Consider the following 13,737-nt stretch of genomic DNA (forward strand, 5'->3'; position numbering starts at 1 on the left):
CCAATGTACCATATCTTGGTACCAGAAGTCCACACCACTCATGAGGATGGTGAGGAAGAGAAGAAAAACAAGGAAGGAAGAAGAAGAGGAAAACACTTATCTGCTCACTTCTATCATGATCATCAGGTTCCGGTCATCCACTGTATATCAAAGAACCACATGTTTGCCACTGAGTTTGCACGTTGATGCTTCCATCACAATTATCTGTCCCTATTGCTGCCTATGGTCGTCCTTAATTTGAATGGTGGTTTGTGTTGGAGCTAATGTTTCATGCTCCTTTTATTTTCCTTTGGTTTTTGCTTCTAGACCCATGTGGAATCGTACCTCTCACCATTTGAATGAGATGAAAGAATGAAGCTATGGTCTCCACTTAACCATGAAGGAAGAGATTGGAGGTTGAAACAATTTCCCTCTAGAAATTGGTTGCTCAGTGAAAATGCAACTGCTATAAATTAAAAGAAGAAATAATCATGATGAGTTGTTTGAGTGAGGAATACCTCACCTAGTACTAGCTCAACAAGTCATGGCCTATTGCTTAAAAATGCTAACTAGCCCTTCCTCTAAACCCTATAGACCTGTCATCACCCTCTAATGCCCAATAAGAGTTTGCCTATATTCATTTGATATAATAAAATAAACAAGTATGAAGACTAGTGAATATGGCTCACCAATGTTTATAAATAAAATTCATGAGTAATTTATGAAAAAATTTGTTAACAAACTTATCTATGGCCTAATTAAAGCTCTCCCAACAGTGTCAGTATATGTTTCAAACTCTTGTACATTGGCAAAAAGTCTTTTGGCGAAAAGTACTTTCGATCTACGGCTCGTTCGACTTTCTTTATGATTTTATTCAAATGTATAAAGAGTAAAATATAAATATACTTATGACTATTTCTGTCTATTATTTCAGATATCTTACCATTTTTATAATTTAAAATTTATTTATATGCTAAAAATGAGACAATCATATAAGTTTCATTAATGGACCAATGTTTTAACTAAATTATACTAGTTGAGCTCACTAAAACCTCAAGCTTAGCTTGAGCTCAATAAGTTTTTTAATAAACAAACTTAAAACTGTTTCTTAAGCTCGTGAAACTAAACGAACAAGCTTGAACATAAACTTACTAACGATCCTACTTACAATGGTGTGATCTAGATGGTCGAGAATATGAATATCTAATTTTACAAATGACCTAAATTTACCAAGTTAAACAAACACAGGAAAATACATCTACAAGCATATTCCTAAGAAAAGCTTAACAAAAAAAATGTTTAAACATGGGGAAGAGATATTATTCAATTCATACATATAAAAAAAGGACAGCCCAACACGAAACTCCTTCCAATGTAAGGATCCCGGAGAAGGGTCTATTGTATGCAGCCTTATCCTGCTTTGCAAGAAGTTGTTTCCGAAACTGGAACTCGTGACCTCTAGGTCATACGACAACAACTTTACCGTTGCGTCAAGGCTCCCCTTCTAAATACCAGTAAATACCAGTAATACATATATTGAAAAAAAAATTGAGGACTCCTATAGAAATACCAGTAAATTAGCAAGTCAACATAGTATGCAGACAGAAGATCTAATGAGAAGAATGTCACATATGATTAACTTGAACTTTGAAATAGAAGAGAAAAAAATATCACAAGCAAAGCGAACCGACTTGCTACCAAAACATGGAAATCCTCATACATTATTGAATCAAGAATATTAAAACACTTTTAAAATGCATTCCTAAATTGTATACATGGTATAAAACACGTTCATAAACCAATAACCACAACTTCTGTAAATAGTTTCTAAAGCATCTGTTAAATTCTAGTTAATTTACAAGGAAAATACCACTCAATCATGTTTAATATTTTAGCAGATAAAGCATATAACTCAGAAGTAGATTGAAAGATCTTACACATAAGACATGGTACCAGAAAAACAGATGCAAGTTAAAGATTTAGTTGCTCCATTTCTTTTTTGCCAGCACCTACATCATCATTTCCTGGCATCTGCTCATTATTTTGGCAATTAATGGGGTTTGAACCTAAGGAATCTGCGTCCACTGAACCTGGCCTTTCAGTTAAGAATTGTTGCCAAAATATATCATTCACTCCACCTGAAGGGGCCGAGGATGCATCATTAGTAGTAGGTCCAGCCTCTTTGAAAGACACAACTTCAGCATCAGCAGAATCATCAGCCATACTCCGAATGCTTGCAACTGGCATATTAAGATCACTATCTCTTTGGGTAGAAGATGTGAAACCATCAGCATCAGGAATTCTTGCATCATTACTGTCTGACCCTTGATCAACCAACTGAGGCGTTGTTGTTGAACACTTACCACCATCAATTTCCAATGCAGTTGATGAAAGTGTTAGACTCAAACGGCATGGAAGGGGGCCATCTTCATCAAATGACCTAGCAAACAAATCCTTCTTCGATGCACAAACATGTGCCTCAGTGTCACAAAGCTGTAGTGTCTCAGATACCTGAGGGGGACACTCCAGCATCTCCTGGTCACAGTCAATTTGCGTTACCTGAGGGTTGCCATGAGCAACATCAAAGTGCTGATTACTGACGACTACTACATTATCACCTGCCTGAATAGTTGAGCACAACCCTATCTTTAGCTTATCACAGAAATCTTGATCCAGTATGAACCCAGTGTCAGACTTGGTAATGCTGCTATGATCATCACAAAAGCTGTTCTCAGAACAATCTTGGCAATAATCCCCATCTAATGGCAATCTCCGTTTCTTATTAATGACTGAGATATCTATCGATGCAGCTGAGGCCATCTTCACCAGACTCTCCATGAGCTGAGGGTTTTTCATGGCACGTTGCAGGAAAGCAACCATTTTCCGCTGCCTCTGCTCCATGTCCACCACCCTGCGTTCAAGACCCTCCAACTGAATTTGGGTCCCCGATTGCTGCTGCTGGAATTTGAATAGACTAGCCTCAAGGCTCGACTTTTCCCTGTTAAGCCGCTCAATCTCCTCTTCCAGCGCCGTCCTCTCTGCGTCAGAAAAAGCACCGCTTGGAGGATGACTATGGCTGTGGATGGGCTTGCGACGATGGATGATCTTCAGCAGGTGCTTTTTCCCTTTGACGAAGTCCTCATTCGAGAACTCCCACCGCTCCGGGTCGATCTTCCTGAATCCCTGCATATCAAGATTCAATTTTTCTCTAAAATACTGAGCGATTTCCCTAAAATCTTGTAGAGCTATTGCAGATAAATATATCAAAGAATTAAAGTGAAAGACAATCCAAGGTTCGATACTCGCATCATTCACAGAATAAACAGGAAGGAATTAGGGCGAGGGTTTCCTATTCGTACATAGGTATTGAGCTGTCGGATGAAGCTAGAGAAATTGTTGTGCTTGAAGTAAGTCGGGAGGAGGCGGGCGGCGAATTCCGTATGATTCCAGACCACGAAGCTCGCATTGGTGGAACTCCAGGACACGATGTCGTCTGTGGAGGCGTCGTCGACCATTTCATACGTCTTCAGCAGAAAAGGAGCAGGCCCGCCGCCTCCGCCGGAGGCTCCGCCGTCCATCTCTCGGCAAGGGCTTCTGGGGCGCCCAGTGACTTGCTCAATCGATCGAAAGGCAGCGACGGACAAAACGATGAAGAGACGACGGCGCCACTATTCCTCAATGGCTCATTCTTCCCGTTCTTAACAAGCGCCGATTAAGTATTGGAATCAAAACTAGTAATCATTTATTTATAATTAATACATGCCCAAGAAAAATATCGGTAATAATAGTATAGTATTTTATGTCGAAAAAAAAATCTATTCTTTCATTCTCTTTCAAAAAGAAAAAAAATAAAAATAAAATAAATTTTTTTTTTATTTTCTTTTATATCTACCAACCATCGCATCAGATCCTACTTTAAAAAGAGTTTCACGTATAATACCACAAAATGTTGGTACAAAGTCCAGTTTTCTCATCCACGGACTACAACTCATTCTAATGATGGATGCATAGAGTCACTAATTTGGGCTTATATTGACATTAAATGCTACCTGGGACCTAACTGAATTCATTCTAATGATGCATGCAGACTTATAAAATACTTATATTAAATCCAAAAACAAAACAAAAAAAACCGGCTCTGTTAAACCGGATGGATGCTTTTCTCCTCGACACCCAACTTTCTCCTTACAGAAATTAATAAAACAAAACAGAATAAAAAAACAATTTACACCAAAAGTAAACGTAATGGAGATTCTTTTTTTCAGAAACAAAAACACTCAGTAGACACAAAGTTCAACCAAGACAAAAGAACTGCTAGCAGTAGCCAGAATATATGGAACTCACATGAAGTTGCGTCAACCGGCATTTGCTTTAAGGCTAAAACAGAATACTTTTTGGAGTCGTCGATCTGGAAAGTCATCAAGGAATTTCTTTGCTGAGTCTTAAAGGTCTGGAGATGTCTCTGCTGTCTTACATTGCGCCATGTGCAATACAGGTGTATGTGCATGTACTTTGAATCAAGAACTGGATCTGGTATCAGTTGAAAGTTTAATCAAAGGGAAATCTATCTAGTACAAAAGTACCGATACAAGATGTAATGTAATGTACAGGAATATTATGAAACCAACCAGAATAACCAGATACTGGAAAACCAAAGAAAAAGTAGAGAGGAAAATTATACTACTTAAGTCTGACTTTAAATAACAAGAAAATAAGCAGGCTTCAGGAGAAACCCCATAAGTCAAATGTTCATGGCAGTTTAGACTTCACACGCATGAGACTGGATGTTGCCGCGCTCGCACAACAGCTCCAACTCGTATCAATTGCCTCCACTTTTGATCATTGTAAAGTTGTTTATGATACAAACCACTGAGGCATTCCCAAACAACTCGACAATAGCTGCCAGGATGTTGCAAAAGAAGCCCTTGCAAAACTTCTAATCAGAATTGATGTTTGGACTTCATTTGAAAGTATAACCAAATGACCCAGTCACAGTGGTATCATGTTGCCATCTCTCGAGTCTTTCGGTCAGACTATAAACGGAGTCATCGTCATCGTCCACATCACAGGTTGCACTAGGTTGCCATACCTCTACTAGAGGAGCCAGCCTATTGACTGCGTGGCTCATATCAGGCCTCTGGTAGGGTTCGCGACCTGTGCAGTGCCAAGCCAAGTCTGCAACTTCCATTAGACTCTTCCGAGCCTCATCATCAAGTTCAAGGACTCGGTCTGCCATGGAATTTAAAAATTTGTTTTTCTCATGAGTAAACCCTCTGCGAAACAATGACACGAGATGACTGTCATCAGGAGGGAGTGACTCATCCAGTACTTTTCTTCCGGTAATTATCTCCATTAATATAACACCAAATGCATAGACATCAACCTTCGTGGACACTTTTCCTGTGGCTGTTAAAATGCAGAAGCTCAGGTTAGTAAATATTGAAATAAATGCAAAGACCATCAAATATTTAGAAACTGGGCTTTGGTTCAGTAGCAAGAATTGTCTAAAACTTGCTATAGAGGGAGTCCAAACTACTAAGAGTGATTAACTGCTACAATAGTCTGTCTAAATCATCAGTCAGTTCTTGCTCATGTAGATTTTATCAATATTGTTGTATAGGGTTACAACAGCCTATGTTCAACACCTGTAACATCATCAATAAGATTACTACATTAGCTACTTTTTCCTTTTAGAAAAATAGAATAACAGTACAAAAAAAGGTCATCGCACTCTTGCATTTAAGTCAACTTGAAAGATTGAATTGACTCTAAAGAAACCAAATCTAAACTCAAGGATGGCTAAGTTCTGGTATTTCAAATTTTAGTGGACAATGTGTGATGGCGCCATGGCGGGTTCAAAATTCATGTGTCAATCCAACTGTTGAACCAAAACTCAACCACAAGTAACCAGTGCAGAGGGAAACTTGAATAAAACCTTTTTATTCCAATCCTCTTATCGAGATAATTCTTGCATGTAAATCAACTTGAAAGATTGAATTAACTCTAAAGAAACCAAATCTAAACTCAAGGATGGCTAAGTTCTGGTATTTCAAATTTTAGTGGACAATGTGTGATGGTGGGTTCCAAATTCATGTGCCAATCTAACTGTTGAACCAAAGCTCAACCACAAGGCACAAGTGCAGAGGGAAACTTGAATAAAACCTTTTTATTTCGACCCTCTTATCAAGATACTTTCCAACCAACTATCCTTAAGACAAATTAGAATCTGTTTTTTTTTGTTAACCAAAGCAAAACGAATCTTCTTAATCACTGTAGATTCAAGCCAGAGACATTTCTATTAGTGTATGATGAAACATTGGGTGACAATTCTTGTTAATATGCTTGCATAACTAGGCTACTATGATGTAGTTCTCCAAAAGTACCATGCCTAACTCTCTTGTGTATGTTGGCAACGGCACATCCATAATCAAGTTGACTTGTTAACAATGAATTAAATTTGACTCGTTGACACTTATCCAAAATCTTGAGCAACAACTATGTTAAAATTAATGAGTGAAAAAGGGCAAAGTCCATGATCTTAATACTCCTTATATGTGAGTGGATGGACTAGAGGTACAACATGGGGGTTGACTAATTAAGTAGGTAGACATATTTGTTTACACACTACACTATCATTTTTTAACACAACTCTTTCTATGATGCTGCATTAGCCAATCACTTTTCAAAAAGTTGAGCTAAAAGATTGTCTCTTTTACTAAGGCCCCATGAAGAGTTCATAATGGAAGAATAAAGACAGCACCTTTGATAATTAGGAGAAAAATGTGATACAATCCATAATCAAGTTATGTACCAATAGAATAAGTCATTACAGAGGAATAAATATCACGTTATAATGCTACAACAATTTAGTTGATCTTAACTAAAATTAGTGTAAGCATTTGTCGACTATGTTTTTAATTTCCCATACATCCATTTGTACATTTCCCAATAGATTTAGACTAATATAACAGAGCATTTCGTCCTAGAGTGACATGGCACAATCTTCAAGGTTGTTCCAGATAAAGTTTTTGAACAGCAACAAAGTAAACTAAGTGCTTCTTTGTTAAACCTTGAATTTGAAATGGTATAATTGAATCAATAGGTACTTTGATATCCACTTTTGGACAAAAAGTAAATTTTTACTAAATGATTATCTGATATGTTGCTCCAAATGCTTAAACAAGTTAATGATAGTTGACTCATGTAGGCCTATAAACCTCCTATATGGGGCTAAACACAGATGATGTTCAAATAGATGTTCCAACAAATGCAAAAAGATGAATTTACCCATAAACTTGTTAGGTTTCACCAATGGAACAAAATGCTTTCAAGTCCAAAATAATGGCAGTTTTGTCGCCTAAGCCTCTACCCATTCCTCTCTCTCTCTCTCTCCCCTCCATCATTAGCTAAGCCAAGGTGTCACAATTCAGGTAATATTTGAAGATTCAATCATATGCTAGAATCAACAATTAATTTACAGCACATGAGATGTCCAAAAAATTTTCCCCCATCACGTTGGCAATCATTTTCAAACATTTCATGATGTTTAAAATAAGGTATGCTCTAACAGCTATGTGTTACAACCTGCTCAAACAAAAGAACTGAACAATAACTTGTTAGGTCAACCGTTCGGCAAAATTCATAAGCTAGAGTTAATATAGGTTCATTCATCTAACCCCCAACCCCACATCATTGGCAATTCTCCATGCGGAACTAAAAGAAGATATCATTTTAACAAACTCAAAAGATTAAGATATTAACATGAAAGGAAAAAAATTTCGATTTGTCTATTTACAGTTCAAAAGATGAAGTCACAAGCTCAAGGACTTTGCATGTAAAGACCGACAATGGGCATTTAAATGATAAATGTTAAAGAAACAAAAAAATGTGGGTTGACATTTGAAATCCTCAATGTTAAAAACATTCCCATCAAAATATTTGAATTATTAGTGAAGGGCTCGATTTACAGATTTATAGTTTAAAAGACAAAATATCTGCTAAAAAAGTAAAACAATCCACTTACTTGCGTATTCAGGTGCAAGATACCCAAAAGTCCCTGCTAACCGTGTCATCATGGACATTTTGTTGTCTGTAGCAAGTTTTACCAACCCAAAATCAGAAACTTTGGCCCTCAAATCTTTGTCTAGTAGTATGTTAGAAGGTTTCAAATCTCTGTGAATGAAACTCTCTTGGGCCAAGCTGTGCAAATACTCAATACCTCTGGCAACATCCAAAGAAATCGCTAGCCGTTGCTTCCAAGTAAGTGGTGGTTCATTTCTGCTCTCCCATTCAAACAAGTGTTGCCCCAGTGTACCCCCTGGCATGAATTCATACACCAAAAGTCTTTCTTGGCCATCATCGCAGTATCCAAGAAGTGCAACCAAGTTCCGATGTCTAACCTTCCTAAGAACATCAATCTCTGCTTTGAACTCTTGTTGGCCCTTTTGACCCATCAAGTCAGATATACTTCTCTTCACAGCAACCAGTGTTCCACCGAGATCCCCTTTGTACACGATTCCAAAACCACCCTTGCCCAATATATAATCCTCACTGAAAGTATTTGTGGCCTTTTTCAGTGCTTGAATAGACATATGCATGCTTTGAGGTTCACCAAGGTATGCAGTTGCACTCTCAGTACTGCTTTGGGTATTTAACATGCTCAATCCTCCACCATTAGTATTCATGTCAATCACAATAGGCTCATTTGGTGGTGTCCTAGTTGGAACAAGTCCAAATTTCTTCTTGTTCTTCTTGCGGTGATGCAGTAAGAGTATTATTGAACAAGCAACCAGAACCATCACAGCTATGATGATACCCACAATCATGGCAACAGAGTTTGATCCAGTCGACGGTTTGTTGTCAGAAGATGGAGAACTAGGTGTCCCACTCGTTGGAGAAGAGCTACTACCTCCTGAGCTAGAGTCTTTACCGAGATTGGGATTTCCATCAGTTTTGAGCATAACAGAGCTGAGAAATTTTGGCACATCCCCACTGAGGTCGTTATTAGTGACATCTAATTGCTGGAGAGTAGGGATCTGAGTCAAGCTGTCGGGAATTGTTCCGGTGAGATTATTGTTGCTTAATAACAACTGACGCAGAGAGGTGAAGTTGCCAAAGACCGAAGAGATGTACCCGCCAAAATGCTGATTCCCAAAGTTGAGCACGCTGATGCTTTTCTGCAGGTCGCAGGTGACACCCAACCAGTTGCTACTGCAAGGATCGTTCCCCTGCCATGACTTGGCAAGCACAGCCGGGTAACCAAACCCCTCAGCCACAGCTAACAGTGCCGTAACCCGGAGATCACATGCGCTACCATCCAAGCTACAGAAATTGTTTCCCTTGTTGACGTCTTCAACAATGGATTTGCTGGCGAACTGCGGGAAAGGGCCCTGCAGCAGGTTGTTGGAGAGGGTCACATTCCTAAGCGAAGGGCAGGCAGCGAGAGACTGCGGCACAACGCCGGTGAGGGAGTTGTCGCGGACGTTGAAGGATTCAAGGCCCGTGAGGTTGGAAAGATCAGGTATCGGCCCCGTGAAGCTGTTGGACTGGAGCCAGACCATGGTGAGCTGGGGCATTGCCCCAATGACGTCAATTCGGCCGGAGATCTTGTCGCGAGACTGCTGGTTGTTAAGGAGGAGTTGCTGGAGGGCGGAGCCGGCGAAGGAGCTCGGGAGGGTGCCAGTGAGCTGGTTGTAAGAGAGACGGAGGATGCCGAGGCTCGACAGGGAGCCAAGGAAGCCTGGAATCGACCCCGTGAGGGAAGCGTTGGAGGCGGATAACTGGACGAGTCCAGCAGCGGAAGCGATGTCTTGGGAGAGGTTCCAGGGGGCGAGAGGGAGATCGTCGAAAGAGATCTTCTGGAGGGAGGAGAGTCCGCTGAAAAATCCGTCCGGGATGGAATCGAAGGCGTTGCCGTCGAGGAATATGCTCTGGAGCGAGGAGAGTTTGCTGAGGCGAGGGAGAGGGCCGGAGATGCTGTTGCGCTGCAGCTGAAGGGACGTGAGCGAGGTGAGATCACCGAATGCGGGAGGAAGCCTTCCAGAGACGCCTCGGGAGGCGAGATTGATGCCGGTGACGCGGCCGCCGGAGCAGGTAACGCCGTCCCAGCTGCAGGGATCTTGCTGAGCCTTCCAGCTAGAAGGAACCCCGGAGAGGGACCGCGCCAGCTCGGACATAGCCGCCGCGTCGGGCGAGGAGGCGCCGCGGCATTGGCGGGGCAGATCCAGCGCGAGTAGGCAGAAGAGGAAGCGAAAGAGGAAGAAGGCGGCGGCGAAGGCGGCGGAGGAAGCGCAGTGGTTCCTCGTCTCGGCCATTGTGGGCTACTGGGGCATGTGGATCTCGATCGGAAGGGGTTAGGTTTTGCGTGGAGAATGATGGAAAGAGGAGGAAGGAAAAGGTGGCGAGAGAGACGAAGAGAGAGAGAGAGAGAGAGCGAAGAAAAGAGAGAGACGGGTTGTGAACCAAACAAACGAGGTTGGTTTTGCGTTGGCAAGACGCGTGGGGAACCCCGGTTTTGAGGATTTTGTTACAAGCCCCATTTTCATTATATTAATTTAAGTATCGTGCGGTTACATTTAACAACCGAATAAATTATCCCTTATTTTTATTTTATTTTTTTAAAAGAACGTTTTATTTCTTAAAAATATTATTATTTTACTGTCGTGTCCAAACTGCTCTAACATATATAAAATTACTAACTAATTATAATTAAAATTATTTTAATGCTAATTAAAACTATTATAATAAATGAGAGTAATAAAATGAATTATTATTATTATTATTATTGACGAACTAATCCTCATCACATGGTGTTTGTTGAATTTTTACCTTTTTAATTCGATATGAGTCATTGTCACGTGGGAGTTTAGGTAGACGCCTCCCATTTTTCTCTTGTCAATTGATGATACAATAATTACACAAATTTAAATAATCACCCTTTATTAAATTACCTCGATTAAATTTTTTTTCACCCTTTCTAAAAATTCCATGTTAATTTTATTAAATTCTTTTTAATTTTTAATTTTTAAGACAACAGATTGAAAATTCAAATTAGTTGGAATGTTTTTATTAGGTTAATTAGCACAAAAAGGAATGGTTATAAATATTCAACTAAATTTTAGTTTATTTTCCTTTCTCATTATTTTTTTTCATGTTTGATAATGTTAGACACACAACATTAAGTATTTTTAATATTTATTATATATTTACAATTTTACATATTATTATTATTATTTTGATATTCAATTAAAATTTTAATTTTTTATTTTATATTTTTAACAGTTTAATTAAACTTGATTATTAAATGAAAATGAGGATAAGAGTATCTGAAGACATAGACTTAGTTAATTAATTAATAAAAAATACCGAAGCTGAGCTAATTCCCGTAAAAGGTTACCGCTTCTGTAGGGGGGCATACAATGGTAGAACATCCAAGTTGTGACCCGCCGATCCCTCTAGCTCACCGCACGTTCAAGCCCCCTACTCTTTCACCGCCACCTCCGGTGACTGTATCTATAGTTCAACATTCTATATATAGTCGGTGGTCAACAGCTTAACCTTTTCAGCCTTCGCTTCGCTCTTCTCCATTCTTGAAAAATTTCACCTTTACATCTTATTTTTCGGCTCCTCTCCGCGGTTTCCGCCTCTCGGAAATGGGAAAGGAGCGATTTTTAGGCGGGAACGGGCCATTGGCGGAAGCTGTGCTGCCGCCGGAATTGAAGTCCGGCGCAGGCGCCGACCAGCTTCCGCGTTCCTCGCTTAACCTCGGATGGGATCAGCCGATGCAGCACGACGCGCACGCTTACCTGGAGTCGGACATCAGCTCTCTGGTCCTGTCCCCGTCGTTCAACACGCCGACAGGCAACGATGGCGTGGTTGTTCGTGAGCTCATCGGCCGGCTCGGAAGCATCTGCAAGTCGAGGGACATCACTCCTACTTCGCGGTGCCAAGTCGCCCGCACTTCCTCTTCGCCTCCCATGCTCAACCTGACCGTCACGGATGACCAGCAGCAGGGCGTTCCCGGGCAGGGGAACGAAATGGCGGCCTCGCAACTCGCGCCGTTCGCCGGTGACCCGGGGCTGGGGGAGAGGGCGGTGAGGTTCTGTTGCTTCGGCCTGAGGAATCACGTCGGGATCGGCGCAATCAGGGATCGCGGAGGGGGGAAAGCTGTCTAGGGTTTCGAGCAGCCAGTCTCTTATGGCAGCCAACAACGGAAAAGGGGTGACAAAATCTGACTCGACGATGGAAATGTCCAGATTTGGCGGTAGGATTTCATGCTCGTCCTCGCCGGGAGCTTCGTCGGTGTCGGATAGTTTGGCGGCGACTGGTGCCGAGAGCAATGCGAGGAAGCGGAAAGCAGCTCCAAAGGGCAAAGGAAAAATCTCGCCTTTGTCTTCCCCCAACATGAATCCTCCAGACGTACCCACCAAAGATTCGATCTTTTGTTAGAATTTAGGGCACAACCAAGTGATGGTGCATTAAAGGGAGAATTATCTTTCTGCAGGAGGAAAATTCTGGTACAAAGAAATGCAAACTGCGTGAGGACCAAAAGAATACCGCAAAGCCGACGAGTGAGCAGAACAGCAATGGTGGCCGGAAACTGGGAGAAGATGCCAAACCGCTTGAGCCGCTGAAGGATTACATCCATGTCAGGGCAAGAAGAGGGCAAGCCACCGACAGCCACAGCCTAGCCGAGAGGGTAAGCAAAGAACACACTTTTCTGTAGTGATTTGCTCTTCTTATCTCCCTCCTTTAATTGCTAATTTGAGCCTGTCACTATCTTCTTCACCAGGTCAGGAGAGAAAAGATCAGTGAGAGAATGAAGTTTCTGCAAAATCTTGTGCCAGGTTGCAGGAAGGTAAATTTTTCCCCCTACTATTTTGGAGTTGGTTTGCTGCAAATGAATTGTTCTTGATCTAATGATTTTGAATCCATATGCTTTTGAATTGAAGGTGACAGGCAAGGCTGTTATGCTCGATGAGATCATCAACTATGTGCAGTCGTTGCAGCGGCAAGTCGAGGTAGAACTATAACAGAGGATCGATTTCTCTTCATCAAACTAGATTTTGGTTTAAAGTATGTTCATCTTGTCTCAGTTCTTGTCCATGTGAAGCTTGCCACCTTGAATTCCCAGCTAGAGTTTGATATGGAGACTCTCCTCCCGAAAGATGTAATTTCTTTCATTCTCTTTGCTGAATCGAGTGTTCATCAAAAACTTTTTATGATCAATAATGAGTTAGGCTCACCATAAACCTTGCCTTGTCACTTAGATGCATCATGCTCATGTACCATTTCCACACCAACTGTATGAACTAGGCATGGCAAGCTTCGAGCTTTCTCTTTTTCTCTGTGCAACCTGCACAGACGAGACTCAAACCTGTTGGAAATGTCACTTTGATGGCCTTCCAGTTTGGAGTGCCTCCACCCAGATGGATTCACTGACTCCACCTCTCAGGTAATGGTGGACTTTTTTAGCCAATGAACCGAACAAGCATTTCGATAGAATCTTACGTCTAACTGATGACTGTGTTCCAGTTTGTGAATTTCGGAAGCCACCACCTCCGCCAGTATGTTGTTCAGATGGGTCTGGGAGAGCCAAGCCATGCCTCCAGCCACTTTATGCCGAGTGAACTCCGTAGAACCTAGGCCAAGAATTCACAAGATTAAAGTTCCATCATGAATGGTTAATTGAACTGTACTTTTTGGTTGCTTAGGAGTAGATGTCTTTTATACATTACTACCGATCAAACACGTTTGTGT

The 13,737-nt window shown here is 41.1% G+C and overlaps 2 protein-coding genes and 1 pseudogene across 2 annotated transcripts; 1 reads left to right on the plus strand and 2 right to left on the minus strand.

Moving 5' to 3' along the window:
• Nucleotides 1-1,674: 1,674 nt before the first annotated feature.
• LOC141834849 (heat stress transcription factor A-5-like) lies at nt 1,675-3,648 on the minus strand. Its single transcript, XM_074722229.1, has 2 exons — nt 3,339-3,648; nt 1,675-3,162 (listed from the first exon to the last, which is right to left on the minus strand). Exons 1-2 carry the CDS (start codon nt 3,555-3,557, stop codon nt 1,951-1,953), a joined length of 1,431 nt encoding a protein of 476 aa, XP_074578330.1. The 5' UTR covers nt 3,558-3,648; the 3' UTR covers nt 1,675-1,950.
• Nucleotides 3,649-4,216: 568 nt separating this feature from the next.
• LOC141835051 (receptor protein kinase WSS1-like) lies at nt 4,217-10,416 on the minus strand. Its single transcript, XM_074722481.1, has 2 exons — nt 8,003-10,416; nt 4,217-5,385 (listed from the first exon to the last, which is right to left on the minus strand). Exons 1-2 carry the CDS (start codon nt 10,290-10,292, stop codon nt 4,940-4,942), a joined length of 2,736 nt encoding a protein of 911 aa, XP_074578582.1. The 5' UTR covers nt 10,293-10,416; the 3' UTR covers nt 4,217-4,939.
• A 1,214-nt stretch (nt 10,417-11,630) lies between these two features.
• LOC141834486 (transcription factor bHLH62-like) lies at nt 11,631-13,623 on the plus strand (annotated as a pseudogene).
• The last annotated feature ends 114 nt before the right edge of the window (nt 13,624-13,737 follow it).

The sequence above is a fragment of the Curcuma longa genome, chromosome 9 (assembly GCF_044706935.1).
Source record: "Curcuma longa cultivar G26 ecotype Majalengka, Jawa Barat chromosome 9, ITB_CL_G26_1.1, whole genome shotgun sequence".
NCBI lineage: Eukaryota > Viridiplantae > Streptophyta > Magnoliopsida > Zingiberales > Zingiberaceae > Curcuma > Curcuma longa.